The following is a 21,543-nucleotide window of genomic DNA, read 5'->3' as shown; positions in this document are numbered from 1 at the left end:
CAAGGAGTGACATATTACTGTCAGGTTCCATCATTCACTCCTGTCTTTCTACATGTCTTCTCCTCTGTTTCAATAACAAGTTGTACACATGATGAATAGACAGGTATTAACAATACCAAGGTCTTCTGCCAAGATGACCTTTCCCTCACAGCTTACAGGGGCGGCAGGTAGCCTACTGGTTAGCGTGTTGGGCCAGTAACCGAAAGGTTGCTAGATCGAATCCACGAGCTGACAAGGTATAAATCAGTTGTTTTGCACCTGAACAAGGCAGTTAACCCACTGTTCCCCGATAGGCCGTCATTGTAAATATGAATTTGTTCTTAACTGACTTGCCAGGTTAAATAAAGTTTTTTTTTTAAAGAATGCGAACGAGGTCCTGTTGTCTTTGTTGTGACAGCAGTCATAGCCATCTTTCCAGCCATGAGCACGCCACAGAACAGACCACAGAACAGGCCACAGAACAGACCACAGAACAGACCACAGAACAGGCCACAGAACAGGCCACAGAACAGGCCACAGAACAGGCCACAGAACAGGCCACAGAACAGGCAACATAACAGGCCACAGAACAGGCCACAGAACAGGCCACAGAACAGGCCACAGAACAGGCAACAGAACAGGCCACAGAACAGGCCACAGAACAGGCCACAGAACAGGCCACAGAACAGGCCACAGAACAGGCCACAGAACAGGCCACAGAACAGGCCACAGAACAGGCCACAGAACACGCCACTATACAACAATGAGTCAGCACACAATGGTCCTGCTGTAACATACCATGTTTCTTTTAGCTCTCTCACAGTCACACCAATACCACAGGACCGTTGGTGACTATAGTCACACCAGTCAAACCAATACCACAGGACCGTTGGTGACTATAGTCACACCAGTCAAACCAATACCACAGGACCGTTGGTGACTATAGTCACACCAGTCAAACCAACACCACAGGACCGTTGGTGACTATAGTCACACCAGTCAAACCAATACCACAGGACCATTGGTGACTATAGTCACACCAGTCAAACCAATACCACAGGACCGTTGGTGGCTATAGTCACACCAGTCAAACCAATACCAAAGGACCGTTGGTGACTATAGTCACACCAGTCAAACCAACACCACAGGACCGTTGGTGACTATAGTCACACCAGTCAAACCAATACCACAGGACCGTTGGTGACTGTAGTCACACCAGTCAAACCAATACCACAGGACTGTTGGTGACTATACTCATACCAGTCAAACCAATACCACAGGACCGTTGGTGATTATAGTTACACCAGTCAAACCAATACCAGTCAAACCAATACCAGTCAAACCAATACCACAGGACCGTTGGTGACTATAGTCACACCAGTCAAACCAATACCACAGGACCGTTGGTGACTATAGTCACACCAGTCAAACCAACACCACAGGACCGTTGGTGACTATAGTCATACCAGTCAAACCAATACCACAGGACTGTTGGTGACTGTAGTCATACCAGTCAAACCAATACCACAGGACCGTTGGTGACTATAGTCATACCAGTCAAACCAACACCACAGGACCGTTGGTGACTATAGTCATACCAGTTAAACCAATACCACAGGACCGTTGGTGACTATAGTCACACCAGTCAAACCAATACCACAGGACCGTTGGTGGCTGTAGTCATACCAGTCAAACCAATACCACAGGACTGTTGGTGACTATAGTCACACCAGTCAAACCAACACCACAGGACCGTTGGTGACTATAGTCATACCAGTCAAACCAATACCACAGGACCGTTGGTGACTATAGTCATACCAGTCAAACCAACACCACAGGACCGTTGGTGACTATAGTCATACCAGTTAAACCAATACCACAGGACTGTTGGTGGCTATAGTCTGAATGGCAATACTCAGACAAGAAAAGGATTATGGATGTGTGATGCTGTTCTGAAGAATCTGCTTCTTCTCTGAGAGTGAGAGAGAGAGGGACAGAGAGAGAGAGAGAGAGAGAGAGAACCGGAGAGGGAGAGAGATAGAAGCGGATTGAGAGAGAGAGAGAGCTGTAGAGAGATCTAAAGAAAGTCTCCTCTTTATTTTTAGTCATCTGTCCGTCTGTCCGTAGGTCTGCTCGCTGTGAGAGATATGCGGCCTGCTGTGCCAGCCATCCTCCATCCTCCAGCTAGACGCCAACCACCCCCTCCTAGAGAGAAATTTAGAATGACTTTTTCAGGTGTCTGTAGTTAACAGTCATACGGAATATCATTGGTGGCTTACTTGTGACTTATCGCATAATAGTAGAATTTATCTAGCTATTCTTGTTTGTTTGCGTGTTTGCGTGTGTGTGTGTGTGTGTGTGTGTGTGTGTGTGTGTGTGTGTGTGTGTGTGTGTGTGTGTGTGTGTGTGTGTGTGTGTGTGTGTGTGTGTGTGTGTGTAGTACAGGTGTATAGACTTGTAGTCCTACTCTACACATACTTTGCTGTACAGACAGGTCAGGCCAGGTCAGCCTAGATCATGAGCTCAACTCAACCCCTTAATCCAGCCACCCTAGTCATAGACTGTTCTCTCTGCTACCGCACGGTAAGAGGTACCGGAGCGCCAAGTCTAGGTCCAAGAGGCTTCTAAACAGCTTCTACCCCCAAGCCATAAGACTCCTGAACATCTAATCAAATCGCCACCCAGACTGTTTGCATTGCCCCACCCCCTCTTTTACATCCCTGCTACTCTCTGTTGTTGTCATCAATGCATAGTAACTTTAATAACTCTACCTACATGTACATACTGTACTACCTCAACTAACTGCCCCCGCACATTGACTCTGTACCGGTACCCCCCCGGTACATCCACCCCCGTATTTTCGAAACCTCATTGTCGGTTAGGGGTTCGTAAGTAAGCATTTCACTGTAATACCTGTTGTATTCAGAGCATGTGACTAATAACATTTGAATTAAACACAGAGAGAATAAAAGCCAGAACGTCATGTATAAAGTGCTCGTCGTGTCGTAGCAGAATGGTTAATGAAGCAGGTCTTGGAGTTAAAGTTGTGAGAGCAATCTACAGTACTGTGTGTAGTCCTTTGAAGTATTCCTACCACGCTGCAAATGGAAACGTGCACTACTGACCGTATTTTAATTTCATTCTTTGAACCATGGACAGTATCATTATTGGATAATATATCCTCCCTCTGGCTTTCTACTGTTGTTTTTCACTATCTCCCGTTAGCTTTATGTCGTGTATCCTTTGTACTTTATTTGTTTCCAAGAGCTCAGAAAGACTCAGAAAGACTCAGAAGCCCAAAGCTAACACTGCAGCAGTTCTGACTTGTTAAATTAGGACTCGTGGGAAAGGTGTTATTTTCATTTTCTTCACTGTAAGGAAACCACATCAGACATCAGAAGAGATTAAAAAAAAAAAAAAATACATTTGTCAATTACCTCAGCAGTTTGAACCGTGTTATAAGCAAAACATTTGTTCCTGGCTTTCTGTGTACGGAGCTGTCCCCCCCTCCCCCTCTACTCCCCTCCTCTCCTCCCCTCCTCTTCTCTGCAGAATGAACAGAACATTACAGAATGAACAGAACATGGAATGAAAGGAGATGAGGAAATAAACAGATAGTGAGAGAAAGAGAGGTAGAGCGAGGGAGCGAGAGAGAGAGTGAGGTAGAGTGAGAGAAATAGCGAGCTAGAGAGGGACAGAGAGAGGTAGCGCAAAGGAGAGTGAGAGAAAAAGAGAGGTAGAGCAAGGGAGAGAGAGAAAGTGAGGGAGAGAGGGAGAGCGAGGGAGAGTGAGAAAGAGGGAGAGAAAGGGAGGGGGTAGTAATCCCAGTATTGCCTGCTTGTTTCAGAGGCTCAACAGTCAGCACTGGTTGTTCTATATGATTCTCTCTGCTGTTGCAGGTATAGCTATAGCTACCACGTCTGGTCTGCTATAATACCAGACCAGATGTGGTAGCTACAGACTGAACAGCAGAGAGAATCACACAGCTTTTAATAACAGACCAGATGTGGTAGCTGTAGACTGAACAGCAGAGAGAATCACACAGCTTTTAATAACAGACCAGATGTGGTAGCTGTAGACTGAACAGCAGAGAGAATCACACAGCTTTTAATAACAGAACAGATGTGGTAGCTATAGCTACAGACTGAACAGCAGAGAGAATCACACAGCTTTTATCAAATCAAATCAAATCAAATTTTATTAGTCACATACACATGGTTAGCAGATGTTAATGCGAGTGTAGCGAAATGCTTGTGCTTCTAGTTCCGACAATGCAGTAATAACCAACAAGTAATCTAACCTAACAATTCCACAACTACTACCTTACACACACACACAAGTGTAAAGGGATAAAGAATATGTACATAAAGATATATGAATGAGTGGTGGTACAGAACGGCATGGCAGATGCAGTAGATGGTATAGAGTACGGTATATACATATGAGATGAGTACTGTAGGGTATGTAAACATAAAGTGGCATAGTTTAAAGTGGCTAGTGGTACATGTATTACATAAAGATGGCAAGATGCAGTAGATGATATAGAGTACAGTATATACATATGAGATGGGTAATGTAGGGTATGTAAACATTATATTAAGTGGCATTGTTTAAAGTGGCTAGTGGTACATTTTTACATAATTTCCATCAATTCCCATTTTTAAAGTGGCTGGAGTTGAGTCAGTATGTTGGCAGCGGCCGCTAAATGTTAGTGGTGGCTGTTTAACAGTCTGATGGCCTTGAGATAGAAGCTGTTTTTCAGTCTCTCGGTCCCTGCTTTGATGCACCTGTACTGACCTCGCCTTCTGGATGATAGCGGGGTGAACAGGCAGTGGCTTGGGTGGTTGTTGTCCTTGATGATCTTTATGGCCTTCCTGTGACATCGGGTGGTGTAGGTGTCCTGGAGGGCAGGTAGTTTGCCCCCGGTGATGCGTTCTGCAGACCTCACTACCCTCTGGAGAGCCTTACGGTTGTGGGCGGAGCAGTTGCCGTACCAGGCGGTGATACAGCCCGAGAGGATGCTCTCGATTGTGCATCTGTAGAAGTTTGTGAGTGCTTTTGGTGACAAGCCGAATTTCTTCAGCCTCCTGAGGTTGAAGAGGCGCTGCTGCGCCTTCTTCACAACGCTGTCTGTGTGGGTGGACCAATTCAGTTTGTCCGTGATGTGTACACCGAGGAACTTAAAACTTTCCACCTTCTCCACTACTGACCCGTCGATGTGGATAGGGGGGTGCTCCCTCTGCTGTTTCCTGAAGTCCACAATCATCTCCTTTGTTTTGTTGACGTTGAGTGTGAGGTTATTTTCCTGACACCACACTCCGAGGGCCCTCACCTCCTCCCTGTAGGCCGTCTCGTCGTTGTTGGTAATCAAGCCTACCACTGTAGTGTCATCCGCAAACTTGATGATTGAGTTGGAGGCGTGCATGGCCACGCAGTCGTGGGTGAACAGGGAGTACAGGAGAGGGCTCAGAACGCACCCTTGTGGGGCCCCAGTGTTGAGGATCAGCGGGGTGGAGATGTTGTTACCTACCCTCACCACCTGGGGGCGGCCCGTCAGGAAGTCCAGGACCCAGTTGCACAGGGCGGGGTCGAGACCCAGGGTCTCGAGCTTGATGACGAGTTTGGAGGGTACTATGGTGTTAAATGCTGAGCTGTAATCGATGAACAGCATTCTCACATGGGTATTCCTCTTGTCCAGATGGGTTAGGGCAGTGTGCAGTGTGGTTGCGATTGCGTCGTCTGTGGACCTATTGGGTCGGTAAGCAAATTGGAGTGGGTCTAGGGTGTCCGGTAGGGTGGAGGTGATATGGTCCTTGACTAGTCTCTCAAAGCACTTCATGATGACGGAAGTGAGTGCTACGGGGCGGTAGTCGTTTAGCTCAGTTACCTTAGCTTTCTTGGGAACGGGAACAATGGTGGCCCTCTTGAAGCATGTGGGAACAGCAGACTGGGATAAGGATTGATTGAATATGTCCGTAAACACACCAGCCAGCTGGTCTGCGCATGCTCTGAGGACGCGGCTGGGAATGCCGTCTGGGCCTGCAGCCTTGCGAGGGTTAACACGTTTAAATGTTTTACTCACCTCGGCTGCAGTGAAGGAGAGCCCGCAGGTTTTGGTAGGGGGCCGTGTCAGTGGCACTGTATTGTCCTCAAAGCGGGCAAAAAAGTTGTTTAGCCTGTCTGGGAGCAAGACATCCTGGTCCGCGACGGGGCTGGTTTTCTTTTTGTAATCCGTGATTGACTGTAGACCCTGCCACATACCTCTTGTGTCTGAGCTGTTGAATTGCGACTCGATTTTGTCTCTGTACTGGGACTTAGCCTGTTTGATTGCCTTGCGGAGAGAATAGCTACACTGTTTGTATTCGGTCATGCTTCCGGTCACCTTGCCCTGGTTAAAAGCAGTGGTTCGCGCTTTCAGTTTCACGCGAATGCTGCCGTCAATCCACGGTTTCTGGTTTGGGAATGTTTTAATCGTTGCTGTGGGTACGACATCGTCAATGCACTTCCTAATGAACTCGCTCACCGAATCAGCATATTCGTCAATATTGTTGTTGGACGCGATGCGGAACATATTCCAATCCGCGTGATCGAAGCAGTCTTGAAGCGTGGATTCAGATTGGTCGGACCAGCGTTGAACAGACCTGAGCGCGGGAGCTTGTTGTTTGAGTTTCTGTTTGTAGGCTGGAATCAACAAAATGGAGTCGTGGTCAGCTTTTCCGAAAGGGGGGCGGGGGAGGGCCTTATATGCGTCGCGGAAATTAGTATAACAATGATCTAGGGTTTTTCCAGCCCTGGTAGCACAATCGATATGCTGATAGAATTTAGGGAGTTTTGTTTTTAGATTAGCCTTGTTAAAATCCCCAGCTACGATGAATGCAGCCTCAGGGTGTGTGGTTTCCAGTTTACAAAGAGTCAGATAAAGTTCGTTCAGGGCCATCGATGTGTCTGCTTGGGGGGGAATATATACGGCTGTGATTATGATTGAAGAGAATTCCCTTGGTAGATAATGCGGTCGACATTTGATTGTGAGGAGTTCTAGATCAGGTGAACAGAATGACTTGAGTTCCTGTGTGTTGTTATGATGATCACACCACTTCTCGTTAATCATAAGGCATACCCCCCCGCCCCTCTTCTTACCGGAAAGATGTTTGTTTCTGTCGGCGCGATGCATGAAGAAACCAGCTGGCTGCACCGACTCCGTTAGCGTCCCTTGAGTTAGCCATGTTTCCGTGAAGCAGAGCACGTTGCAATCCCTGATGTCTCTCTGGAATGCTACCCGTGCTCGGATTTCATCAACCTTATTGTCAAGAGACTGGACATTGGCGAGTAGTATGCTAGGGAGTGGAGCGCGATGTGCCCGTCTCCGAAGCCTGACCACGAGACCGCCCCGTTTGCCCCTTTTTCGGCGTCGCACAGGGTCGCCGGCTGGGATCAGATCCATTGTATTGGGTGGAAGGCAAAACACTGGATCCGTTTCGGGAAAGTCATATTCCTGGTAGGAACGATGATGAGTTGACGTTAATCGTATATTCAGTAGTTCCTCCCGACTGTATGTAATGAAACCTAAGATTACCTGGGGTACCGATGTAAGAAATAACACATAGAAAAACAAAATACTGCATATTTTCCAAGGAACGCGAAGCGAGGCGGCCATCTCTTTTCGGCGCCGGAAAGATAATAACAGAACAGATGTGGTAGCTGTAGACTGAACAGCAGAGAGAATCACACAGCTTATAATACCAGACCAGATGTGGTAGCTATAGCTACAGACTGAACAGCAGAGAGAATCACACAGCTTTTAATAACAGACCAGATGTGGTAGCTACAGACTGAACAGCAGAGAGAATCACACAGCTTTTAATAACAGACCAGATGTGGTAGCTATAGCTACAGACTGAACAGCAGAGAGAATCACACAGCTTTTAATAACAGACCAGATGTGGTAGCTACAGACTGAACAGCAGAGAGAATCACACAGCTTTTAATACCAGACCAGATGTGGTAGCTATAGACTGAACAGCAGAGAGAATCACACAGCGTTTAATAACAGACCAGATGTGGTAGCTACAGACTGAACAGCAGAGAGAATCACACAGCTTTTAATAACAGACCAGATGTGGTAGCTACAGACTGAACAGCAGAGAGAATCACACAGCGTTTAATAACAGACCAGATGTGGTAGCTGTAGACTGAACAGCAGAGAGAATCACACAGCTTTTAATAACAGACCAGATGTGGTAGCTGTAGACTGAACAGCAGAGAGAATCACACAGCTTTTAATAACAGAACAGATGTGGTAGCTGTAGACTGAACAGCAGAGAGAATCACACAGCTTATAATACCAGACCAGATGTGGTAGCTATAGCTACAGACTGAACAGCAGGGAGAATCACACAGCTTTTAATAACAGAACAGATGTGGTAGCTGTAGACTGAACAGCAGAGAGAATCACACAGCTTTTAATAACAGACCAGATGTGGTAGCTACAGACTGAACAGCAGAGAGAATCACACAGCTTTTAATAACAGACCAGATGTGGTAGCTATAGCTACAGACTGAACAGCAGAGAGAATCACACAGCTTTTAATAACAGACCAGATGTGGTAGCTACAGACTGAACAGCAGAGAGAATCACACAGCTTTTAATACCAGACCAGATGTGGTAGCTATAGACTGAACAGCAGAGAGAATCACACAGCGTTTAATAACAGACCAGATGTGGTAGCTACAGACTGAACAGCAGAGAGAATCACACAGCTTTTAATAACAGACCAGATGTGGTAGCTACAGACTGAACAGCAGAGAGAATCACACAGCTTTTAATACCAGACCAGATGTGGTAGCTACAGACTGAACAGCAGAGAGAATCACACAGCTTTTAATAACAGACCAGATGTGGTAGCTGTAGACTGAACAGCAGAGAGAATCACACAGCTTTTAATACCAGACCAGATGTGGTAGCTACAGACTGAACAGCAGAGAGAATCACACAGCTTTTAATACCAGACCAGATGTGGTAGCTACAGACTGAACAGCAGAGAGAATCACACAGCGTTTAATAACAGACCAGATGTGGTAGCTACAGACTGAACAGCAGAGAGAATCACACAGCTTTTAATACCAGACCAGATGTGGTAGCTACAGACTGAACAGCAGAGAGAATCACACAGCGTTTAATAACAGACCAGATGTGGTAGCTATAGCTACAGACTGAACAGCAGAGAGAATCACACAGCGTTTAATAACAGACCAGATGTGGTAGCTACAGACTGAACAGCAGAGAGAATCACACAGCTTTTAATACCAGACCAGATGTGGTAGCTACAGACTGAACAGCAGAGAGAATCACACAGCTTTTAATAACAGACCAGATGTGGTAGCTATAGCTACAGACTGAACAGCAGAGAGAATCACACAGCTTTTAATACCAGACCAGATGTGGTAGCTATAGACTGAACAGCAGAGAGAATCACACAGCTTTTAATACCAGACCAGATGTGGTAGCTATAGACTGATCAGCAGAGAGAATCACACAGCTTTTAATACCAGAACAGATGTGGTAGCTATAGCTACAGACTGAACAGCAGAGAGAATCACACAGCGTTTAATAACAGACCAGATGTGGTAGCTATAGCTACAGACTGAACATGAGAGAGAATCACACAGCGTTTAATAACAGACCAGATGTGGTAGCTACAGACTGAACATGAGAGAGAATCACACAGCGTTTAATAACAGACCAGATGTGGTAGCTACAGACTGATCAGCAGAGAGAATCACACAGCGTTTAATAACAGACCAGATGTGGTAGCTATAGCTACAGACTGAACAGCAGAGAGAATCACACAGCTTTTAATAACAGACCAGATGTGGTAGCTATAGACTGAACAGCAGAGAGAATCACACAACGTTTAATAACAGACCAGATGTGGTAGCTATAGCTACAGACTGAACAGCAGAGAGAATCACACAGCGTTTAATACCAGACCAGATGTGGTAGCTACAGACTGAACAGCAGAGAGAATCACACAGCTTTTAATAACAGATCAGATGTGGTAGCTGTAGACTGAACAGCAGAGAAAATCACACAACATTTAATAACAGACCAGATGTGGTAGCTATAGCTATAGACTGAACAGCAGAGAGAATCACACAACATTTAATAACAGACCAGATGTGGTAGCTTTTGCTACAGACTGAACAGCAGAGAGAATCACACAGCGTTTAATAACAGACCAGATGTGGTAGCTACAGCTATACCTGCAACAGCTGTGTGATTCTCTCTGCTGTTCAGTCTATAACTATAGCTACCAAAATAAGGGCTTATATAGTATTGAAAGCTGCTGAGAAACGCATCTATTTCAATTTCTATGTCTACAGACGGGTGAACATGGAGCTTTTGAATTGACTGTTGTGACCTTGACAGACAGTGGTTGACGATGTGATTAGAATGGGTTTAAAGAGGATGTTGCTTTGCTTTTCAAAGAATCTGGCGGTCTGTCAGTATAAATGTAAAAATATTCCCCACAAGCTAATATTCTGTTTTCAAACATATTTGTTTTGACATGGGGGATCGTATTTGGCTGTTTGAAAATTCAAAATGGGATGTCGTGATTCCGGAGTTGTGCGTTGCAAAATCACTGAAGACATGATCTTACCCCAGGCGCCGCGCCGTGCATCTCGTAGCTACAGCACCATAGAGATGAGTTAGATCATGGAGATTGAAGATCCCATTCCATTATAGGCTACAAGCTGCATGAATACTCATCGATGTGTGTGTGTGTGTGTGTGCTTGCGTGCTAGAGGCACTCTGAGGTTTTCCTCAATGAACAGTGTTCTATAAAAGAGACAGAGCACTTTGCTGTGACACTTCATCCAGAGACCTTCAAGTCAAATCAAATCAAAATTAAATGTTATTTGTCACATGCGCCGAATACAACAGTTGTAGACCTTACCGTGAAATGCTTACTTACAAGCCGTTAACCAACAATGCACTTTTAAGAAAATAGAATGAAGAAAATATTTACTAAATAAACTATGAAAATAGTCCGGGAGCAGTCCTATGGCTTGGGGGTAGAAGGTGTTAAGGAGCCTTTTGAACCTAGACTTGGCGCTCCGGTACCGATTGCAGAGTCTTTTGACAATTTGTTGGATGCTCTTGATGGTGCAGCTGTAGAATTGTTTGAGGATCTGGGGACATATGCCACATCTTTTCAGTCTCCTGAGGGGGAAAAGGTGTGGTCGTGCCCATTTCACAACTTTCTTGGTGTGTTTGGACCAAGATAGTTTGTTGGTGATGTGGACACCAAGGAACTTAAAACTCTCGAACCGCTCCACTTCAGCCCTGTCAATGTAAATGGGGGTCTGTTCGGTCCACAATCAGCTCCTTTGTCTTGCTCACATTGACGGAGAGGTTGTTGGCCTGGCACCACACTGCCAGGTCTTTGGCCTCCACCCTATAGGCTGTCTCATCGTTGTCGGTGATCGGGCCTACCACCATTGTGTCGTCAGCAAATCTAATGATGGTTTTGGAGTCTTGCTTGGCTACACAGTCGTGGGTGAACAGGGAGTACAGGAGGGGACTAAGCACGCACCACTGAGGGGCCCCCGCGTTGAGGATCAGCGTGACAGATGTGTCACCTACTCTTACCACCTGGAGGCGGCCCGTCAGGAAGTCCAGGATCCAGTTGCAGAGGGAGGTGTTTATGCCCAGAGTCCTTAGCTTAGTGATGAGCTTTGTGAGCACTATGGTATTGAACGCTAAGCTGCAGTCAATGAACAGCATTCTAACAGCAGTCAGCTGTCAGGTGTTCCTTTTGTCCAGGAGGGAAAGGGCAGTGTGGTGTGCAATTGAGATTACGTCATCTGTGGATCTGTTGTGGCGGTATGTGAATTGGAGTGGGTCTAGTGTTTCTGGGATGATGGTGTCGATTTGAGCCATGGCCAGCCTTTCAAAGCACTTCATGGCTACCGACGTGATATTTATGGGGCGGTAGTCATTTAGGCAGTTTACCTTTGCTTTCTTGGGTACAGGGACTATGGTGGTCTGCTTGAAACATGTAGGTTTTACAGACTGGTTGAAAATGTCAGTGAAGACACTTGCCAGTTGGTCCGTGCATGCTCTGAGTACACATCCTCGTAATCCGTCTGGCCCCGCGGCCTTGTGAATGTTGATCTGTTGAAAGACCTCGCTCACATCGGCTACGGAGAGCGTGATCACATAGTCATTCGGAAAAGCTGGTGCTCTAATACATGCTTCAGTGTCGCTTGCCTCGAAACGAGCATAAAAGGTATTTAGCCCATCTGGTAGGCTCGCGTCACTGGGCAGCTCGTGGCTGGGTTTCCCTAATAGTTTGCAAGCTCAGCCACATCTGACAAGCGTCGGAGCCGGTGTAGTAGGATTCAATCTTAGTCCTGTATTGACGCTTTGCCTGTTTGACGGTTCGTCTGAGGGTATAGCGGGATTTCTTATAAGCATCCGGATTAGTGTCCTGCTCCTTGAAAGTAGCAGCTTTAGCCTTTAGCTCAGTGCCGATGTTGCCTGTAATCCATGGCTTCTTGTTGGGACATGTACGGTCACTGAGGGGACAACGTTGTCGATGCACTTACTGATGAAGCCGGTAACTGAGGTGGTATACTCCTGAATGCCATTGGATGAATCCCGGAACATATTTCAGTCTGTGCTAGCAAAACAGTCCTGTGACGTAACATCAGCGTCATCTGACCACTTCCGTATTGAGCGAGTCACGGGTACTTCCTGCTTTAGTTTTGTTGTAAGCAAGAATCAGGAGGCTAGAATTATGGTCAGATTTTCCAAATGGAGGGCGAAGGAGAGCTTTGTATACGTGTCTGTGTGTGGAGTAAAGATGGTCTCAAGTTTTTTATCCTCTGGTTGCACATGTGACTTGTGCAAACAGAGGGTTCTACCTGGAACCAAAAAATGTTCTACCTGGAACCAAAAAGGGTTATCCTATTGGGACAGCCGAAGAACCCTTTTGGAACCCTTTTTTCTAAGAGTGTAGGGGAGAACGGATCTGACATCACTCTAATTTAAAATATATTTCTCCTTTTTAATGATTCTAAAACTGTTAAAACGTTCTAGGACGAGGCAGCATAGTTACTTTCCTTGAACTGAAATAAAAGAGAATGGTTAAAGCCTTAGGATTGGGAAGAGATCTGTCAAGCATGGACTTGATTTAGGAAAGACAATGCAACTGTTCCTCTTTAACAGTTAAATGACCCACCGACTCTGGTTAGAGAGAAAGGATTTGCAGCTATATGTTGATCAGACTGTTGCAAACAGACAATATGGTTTTCAAAGCTTTAGGCCATTGCACAGAAGAGCATGGGAGGATTTGAACTGTCAATTGATTGTGAAAATCATAGTGAACTATGCAGGTTAGAATGTCTGAAGAAAGACAATCAGCTGGTGGGTAGCCTAATCTCAAGACCCAGAACCAGGTGTTAAATGCCCTGGCAGCTACTCAATTTGATGTAACAGTCTGTCATAAGAGACTAGCTGGTGGTTGATGTAACAGTCTGTTATAAGAGACTAGCTGGTGGTTGATGTAACAGTCTGTTATAAGAGACTAGCTGGTGGTTGATGTAACAGTCTGTTATAAGAGACTAGCTGGTGGTTGATGTAACAGAGACTAGCTGGTGGTTGATGTAACAGTCTGTCATAAGAGACTAGCTGGTGGTTGATGTAACAGTCTGTCATAAGAGACTAGCTGGTGGTTGATGTAACAGTCTATCATAAGAGACTAGCTGGTGGTTGATGTAACAGTCTGTCATAAGAGACTAGCTGGTGGTTGATGTAACAGTCTGTTATAAGAGACTAGCTGGTGGTTGATGTAACAGTCTGTCATAAGAGACTAGCTGGTGGTTGATGTAACAGTCTGTTATAAGAGACTAGCTGGTGGTTGATGTAACAGTCTGTCATAAGAGACTAGCTGGTGGTTGATGTAACAGTCTGTCATAAGAGGCTAGCTGGTGGTTGATGTAACAGTCTGTTATAAGAGACTAGCTGGTGGTTGATGTAACAGTCTGTCATAAGAGGCTAGCTGGTGGTTGATGTAACCGTCTGTTATAAGAGACTAGCTGGTGGTTGATGTAACAGTCTGTCATAAGAGGCTAGCTGGTGGTTGATGTAACAGAGACTAGCTGGTGGTTGATGTAACCGTCTGTTATAAGAGACTAGCTGGTGGTTGATGTAACAGAGACTAGCTGGTGGTTGATGTAACAGTCTGTCATAACAGACTAGCTGGTGGTTGATGTAACAGTCTGTCATAAGACACTAGCTGGTGGCTGATGTAACAGTCTGTCATAAGAGACTAGCTGGTGGTTGATGTAACAGTCTGTTATAAGACACTAGCTGGTGGTTGATGTAACAGTCTGTTATAAGAGACTAGCTGGGGGTTGATGTAACAGTCTGTCATAAGAGACTAGCTGGTGGTTGATGTAACAGTCTGTCATAAGAGGCTAGCTGGTGGTTGATGTAACAGTCTGTTATAAGAGACTAGCTGGTGGTTGATGTAACAGTCTGTCATAAGAGGCTAGCTGGTGGTTGATGTAACAGTCTGTTATAATAGACTAGTTGGTGGTTGATGTAACAGTCTGTTATAAGAGACTAGCTGGAGGTTGATGAAACAGTCTGTTATAAGAGACTAGCTGGTGGTTGATGTAACAGTCTGTTATAAGAGACTAGCTGGAGGTTGATGAAACAGTCTATCATAAGAGACTAGCTGGTGGTTGATGTAACAGTCTGTCATAAGAGACTAGCTGGAGGTTGATGAAACAGAGACTAGCTGGTGGTTGATGTAACAGTCTGTCATAAGAGACTAGCTGGAGGTTGATGAAACAGAGACTAGCTGGTGGTTGATGTAACAGTCTATCATAAGAGACTAGCTGGTGGTTGATGAAACAGAGACTAGCTGGTGGTTGATGAAACAGTCTATCATATGAGACTAGCTGGTGGTTGATGTAACAGTCTGTTATAAGAGACTAGCTGGTGGTTGATGTAACAGTCTGTCATAAGAGACTAGCTGGTGGTTGATGTAACAGTCTATCATAAGAGACTAGCTGGTGGTTGATGTAACAGTCTGTTATAAGAGACTAGCTGGTGGTTGATGTAACAGTCTATTATAAGAGACTAGCTGGTGGGTGGAATACACACATATATTGTTACACAACAGTTCATCACTTTCCATGTTCTAGACATTGGGGGGTCCACTATACAGCTATGTCCTATGGTATATGCTATAGACTAGGAAGGACCAGGTATCGGCTTCATCTGTGTGCAGGACACTGGTTCTTAATCGTATCGCCTGGGGGAGGGTCTGGGTCTTATTGACCTTCCTGTAACAGTCTGTTTGACCCGTTGGTTTGTATTCCAGATATTGATGAGTGTGCTGAGGGGAAGCACTACTGCAGAGAGAACACCATGTGTGTCAATACTCCAGGATCCTTCATGTGCATCTGCCACACTGGATACATCCGGATCGATGACTATTCTTGCACAGGTGAGCCACCCACACACACACACACACACACAGACAGACACACCAGTCAAACACATACATCTGCATGGGCACACACACACATACTGCAGGCCAGACTTCTACAAATGACAGTATTATTGATCAGAGTAAAGCTACTTTACCTTACATTGCATGATTTGACATCATGGTTGTTTGTTTGAGAAGTGGGCTAACATTAGAGGTTAGCTAATATGTTGGTCTTATGATCTGGTCTTATGTTCATGACTAATTCAAACATGTCTGCTCTAACCTCAGAGGACTTAGAGAGGAGAGAGGAGAGAGGAGAGAGGAGAGAGGAGAGAGGAGAGAGGAGAGAGAGAGAGAGAGAGAGAGAGAGAGAGAGAGAGAGAGAGAGAGAGAGAGAGAGAGAGAGAGAGAGAGAGAGAGAGAGAGAGAGAGAGAGAGAGAGAGAGAGAGAGAGAGAGAGACTTGACTTGACTTTTGACTTTCTTTATTGAAACATTCTCATTTCATTTAAAACTCACCCCCCCTAAAATAAAAAAACAAAAATATATCATGTACTGCATACATGTACCATACTCACCTTTCCATCTACCACATGATACAAACCACCATCACCATACACAAAAACAATACCCTCTCCTACAACCGTATATCCAAAACATCTTCCCCAGCAATACAGACAGCCCCCCCAACACACCATATCTCCTCAAACATCTCCACACATTTGATCAGTTTATAGAACTCAAACTCAACCCTAAGGCGCGCAGAGACCATCCCATTAAACAGTAGTAAAGGGTCTGTTATCCCCCCACCTTTGACCCTGTTTCTCCTTGTTAGCCAAATAGCTAATTTTGCCTGAGCAAACAGAAAATTCAACAAAACACATTTTTCTTTCTCCTTACTCGAATACCTGTATCCCATTATAAACATCCCAACAGCAAAAACCACCCCCAACCTGTCACACAGACATTCCAACAGAGACATTAATGGCATTAACCTGGTGCACACAGAAAACACATGAATCACAGTTTCTTTCATTTGACAGAAAGGACACCCCTGCCCAATTCCCGGATCAACCCGTGCCAACCAGCTGTTAGTGGCCAGGGCTCCATGAAGAACCCTCCACTGGAGGTCCCCTGACCTCTTTGGTACTGGGGGTTTGTAGAGCGCCCTCCATCTAAAACCCACCATACTCTCTGCCCCACATACCCCCTGCCACTGATGTGCCTTCACTCCTGTTAGGCTTCTAATGTTCCTAACCTTAACGCAGAGGTTGTAGAGGGCTTTACCTCCCACCCCCTCAAACTCCCCCAGGCTCGGAGTGTTAAAATCTAACAAGTCCTCCAGACCCCCTTGCCAGTCTCCAGTCTCTGCCGTCACCTGCAGTGGCGGAAACATTGGTGGCCCCTCTCCCTTTGGCCTCTCAAACACCCCCCTTACCGGCTCAGACAGTGCCTCCTGGACCTCCTCCAGGAATCTCTCCAGCAGCCTAAGAGACGTTATTCCTGTTTGTTGCGCCAAGACCTCCGGGGTTTTCCACCCCTCCTCTCCCAGCAGTCTCAGGTCACCTAGCCTTTGTAAACCCCCTGCCATCAGTTGCCTCTGCAGGGTGGCCGACTGAACCGATCTCAAAGGGATGGCTGGGTTGTGGAAAATAGGCTCCTCCCACACCCACTGCCCAGGCTCCACACCCCCTTCTCGTGTGGGCCTTAGCAGCTGCCAGGCCCTCAGCACCGCAGAGTAAAACTCTGAGAGACCTGCTGTACTCAGCCTCTCCAGCTTCATGAGGAACAGCTGCCGGTCCAACCCTAATCCGCCAGCTCTCCTCAGCAGCGCGCATGCTGGTTCCCTCCAGCCAACATCAGTATGGTACAGCAGTCTCTGCACCGCCTTTAGCCGGAAAGCAGCCATCCTGCTCTCCAGTTCCACCAGGCCCTGTCCTCCTTCGTGGACGGTCATGTACAACACTGCTGCCTTCAGCCAGTGATGTCCCGACCAAAAGAAGTCCACCAGCTTGCGTTGCAGGTCTGCAAGCAGACCGGCGGGGGGGTTGAGGACAGCTAGTTTATGCCACAAGGAAGATGCCACCAGGTTGTTGATTATCAGCACCCTCCCTCTATATGACACTTGGGACAGGAGCCACCTCCACCTGGCCAGTCTTAACACCACTGCCTGTGACAGCCCCTCCCAGTTCTTGCTGACCCACCTCTCCGAGCCCAGGTACACCCCCAACACTTTAAGCCCTTCACAACCCCACTGCAAACCCCCTGGAAGCAGAGGAGGAGCCCTATCCCCCCATGCCCCACATAACAGAGCTTTGCTCTTTCCCCAGTTTACCTTAGCTGATGAAGCTCCCTCGTACACCTTCAGACTGGTCTCTAGTTCCTGCATATCTTGCCCATCCCTGACCATCACAGAAACATCATCTGCATATGCTGAGACTGCTATTCCTGTCACCACCTCCATGCCTGTCCAGCACATTCCCCGCAGTCTCCTGCGTAGCAGTCCTAAAAAAGGCTCAATGGCTAGTGTGTACAGCTGCCCAGATAGAGGGCATCCTTGTCTAATGCCCCGTCTCACCCAGACAGGCCTACTGAGCGCCCCTCCCACCTTAACCATACATGACGCCCCAGCATACAACAGCTTCACACAGTTCACAAAGCTCTTCCCAAACCCAAACACAGACATCACATTAAACAGATACTCATGATCCACTCTATCAAAGGCCTTCTCTTGATCTAAAGAGACCAGTCCAAAGTTCACATTAGAACCTCTCGACAAGTCCAACATGTCCCTAATCAAGAACAAGTTGTCCGTGATTGAGCGTCCCGGTACACAATATGTCTGGTCCTTGTGTATTATAGAGTCCAGATGGGACTTCAGTCTGTTAGAGAGGACCTTGGCAAAAATCTTGTAGTCCGCACAGAGTAATGCCACAGGCCTCCAGTTCTTAAGTTCACACAAGTCCCCTTTTTTGGGCAGGAGAGTCAGAGCCGCCCGACGGCAGCTCATCGGCAACTCTCCTACCCCGATGCATTCACGCAAGACGCAAAAGAAGTCCTGTCCAATTATTCCCCAGAATTTTTTGTAAAACTCCACTGGGAGTCCATCGACCCCCGGTGCACGACCGGGGGACATCTGGGTTACGGCCTCTGCCAGTTCATGTGACAACAGAGGAATGTCCATTTCATCCCTCTGTGCCCGAGAGAGCTTAGGGAGTCCTGCGAACAAGACCTGAGCACACATAGGATCACACATTTCTGCCCTATACAATTCAGTATAAAACTCCACAGTCCGCTCCCGCATCTCCCCCACCACAGAGGTCACCCGCCCATCAGACAGCCGTAGACAATGCATACCCTTGGCTTCACTGCTCTGTCTTTCCAAACCAAAGAAGAAGGAGCTGGGAGCATCCATCTCCTTGAGCATGGAGAACCTAGCTCTTACAAGTGCTCCCTTTGCTTTAACCTGGAAAAAACTGCCCAGGTCCCTACGTAATTCGGCTAAATTAGCCTGGAGGCCTACATTGCCTTGCCCCACCATCTCTACCTCCATCTCACTAATACACCGCTCTAGTTCCCCCAATACTCTCCTAGCCTCTGATGATGAGAGAGCTGTGTACTGTTGACAGAAAAGCCGAATTTGCACTTTCCCCACATCCCACCATTGACTCAGAGACTCATACTCCTCTCTTCGCTGCCCCCACCTTTCCCAAAAAGTCTGGAAAACTGAGCAAAAAGTGGCATCTTGTAAGAGCTTTACATTGAACTTCCAATAAGATGCCTGCCGGGGCCCTGGTGAAATAGACAGCCGAGCCATGGTTATGTGGTGATCCGAAAACCCCACCGGGAGAATGGTAGCACCCAGCAGCCTATTGCTCTGATTCCTGGACATATAAAAACGATCAAGTCGGGCTGCACTCACCCTAGCCCCAAAAACCTTCACCCACGTATACTGTCTTGTGTTTGGATGTTTAGTTCTCCAAACATCCACTAGGTCAAACTGATTAATGATGTCCCCTAACACTCCCACTGACACTGAATGAGGCTCTTCCCCATTTCCGTCTTTTGTAAAATCCATTGTACAGTTCCAGTCACCTCCGATCACCAGCGTCTCCTCAGGCGCTACTTGTGAGAGTTCCTGTCTAAGACTCCCAAATAGAACCCCTCTTTCTCTCCCTGTGTTAGGCGCATACACATTTATAAAGACAAAACCCATGTTGTTAATTTCTGCTTTAACAACAAGCAACCTGCCCCTACACACCTCCTTTGAGGAGCAAATTTTTACAGCCAGACCCGGTGCAAAAAGGACTGCCACCCCTGCACTAAGATTTGTCCCATGGCTCAACACACTTGCCCCTTCCCACCAGAGCCCCCAATCAACTTCATTCACCACATCACTATGCGTCTCCTGCAGAAATAACACATGTACTTTCTTTTGTTTTACATATTCACCCAACACACTCCTCTTTCCCGCATCTCTGGCGCCATTTATATTGAGCGAGCCTACCCGAAGAGTCTCCATAAGAAGTGGGAGAAAAGCCAGCAGAGAAATAGACCAATAGGAAAGCTCAAAAAGCCCCAGTGTCAGTAAGAAATTAAACATTTAAACAGTGTCTGAAGGTAAACCTTTACGCACTGTTGTGACCCACTTCCTCAACCTAAACCGTTTCTTGGGTGAGAGGACACCATGCCCCTCATTTCTCATAGCATGTTGTACTGATCTTACAAACTTTCTAGAATCAGGAAAAAAAGCCTCAAGATTAACTTTTTTCCCCTTAGTCTCATTCAGGAACCTTGTCAGTTCTCTCAACGTGTACTTAGACCCCTCTGGTTGACTGGCTGTCAGCTCCGGGCCAATTGAAGAGGAGTCTGAAAAAAATAACTCCTCATCCTCTTCCTCAGACTCACTTTCCTCCTCTTCTCTATCTCCCACCCTGACCACCTGCCCTTTCTCTCTGGTTAGGGCCTCACCCACAGCAACAGGCAACATTTCCATGGTGCCTTTGTCCACACCCTTTTTCCTTTTCCTCTTGACACCCTCCTCCTCCCCCCCTAATCTCTTACACTTCCCCACTATACTCTCCTCATCCACTAGAATAACCTGACTAGACCCAGTATCATCTACACCACCCTCCATAGCATGACTAGGGCCAGCCTCAGCTACCCCACCCTTCATAGCATGACTAGGGCCAGCCTCAGCTACCCCACCATCCATAGCCTGACTAGACTCAGCCTCTGCTATACCACCATCCATATCCTGCCTAGACCCAGCACCCTTTACACCACCCTCCATAGCATAACTAGGCTCAGCCTCAGCTACCCCACCATCTCTAGCCTGACTAGACCCGGCCTCTGCTTCCCCACCATCTCTAGCCTGACTAGACCCAGCCTCCACTACCCCACCATCTCTAGCCTGACTAAACTCAGCTACAGCTACCCCACCATCTCTAGCCTGACTAGGCCCAGCCTCATCTACACCACCATCTCTAACCTGACTAGGCCCAGCCTCTGCTGTCTGCATCTCCTTACCCCCTGCACTTTGACCTCGATTTCCACCACTGGCGCTTGTACCCTCACCTTGTCTACGGCCTTTGTGTGGGCACGCAAAACTCTTGTGCCCCAAATCCCCACATTCAAAACACCGTAGACTATCTGTGCTGGCAAAACCTGCATAGAGCCCCTCCCCATGTCTCACTTTAAAGTGCACATTTAGCTGTTGCTCGTTGTTGTTCAGAAACATAAACACTTGCCTCCGGAACGAAACAACGTGTTTAACGGCATCTGCCTGAAACCCTGCTGACAGTACACGGAAACCGCTAGCAAACTTACCAAAACGACTCAGCTCTTTCCTAATTTGATCATCCGTAATAAACGGAGGCAAATTTGCCACTACAACTCTTGTTGAAGGGGTAGAGAGAGGTGAAATTGACACCAACACATCCCTTACAAATATTCCGCTAGCAATTAGCCTACCAACCAAATTAGCCCTTTTCATGAACACAACCACAGCTTTGTTCATTCTAGAAGCAGAATGTATAAACTCAGCTCCTACCTGTTCA

At 46.7% G+C, this 21,543-nt stretch overlaps 1 protein-coding gene across 1 annotated transcript in view; it reads left to right on the top strand.

Moving 5' to 3' along the window:
- The window catches only part of nell2b (neural EGFL like 2b), a 141,081-nt gene that overhangs the window by 61,652 nt on the left and 57,886 nt on the right, over positions 1–21,543 (top strand). Inside the window, exon 13 of the mRNA XM_071331974.1 lies at positions 15,375–15,500. Within this exon, the coding sequence (XP_071188075.1) occupies positions 15,375–15,500 (126 nt within the window). The remainder of the gene's footprint in view (positions 1–15,374; positions 15,501–21,543) is intronic.

Source organism: Salvelinus alpinus, chromosome 11, assembly GCF_045679555.1.
Source record: "Salvelinus alpinus chromosome 11, SLU_Salpinus.1, whole genome shotgun sequence".
NCBI lineage: Eukaryota > Metazoa > Chordata > Actinopteri > Salmoniformes > Salmonidae > Salvelinus > Salvelinus alpinus.
Note: the sequence above shows the minus strand (reverse complement) of the source record. Positions and strands in the feature narration are given on the sequence as shown.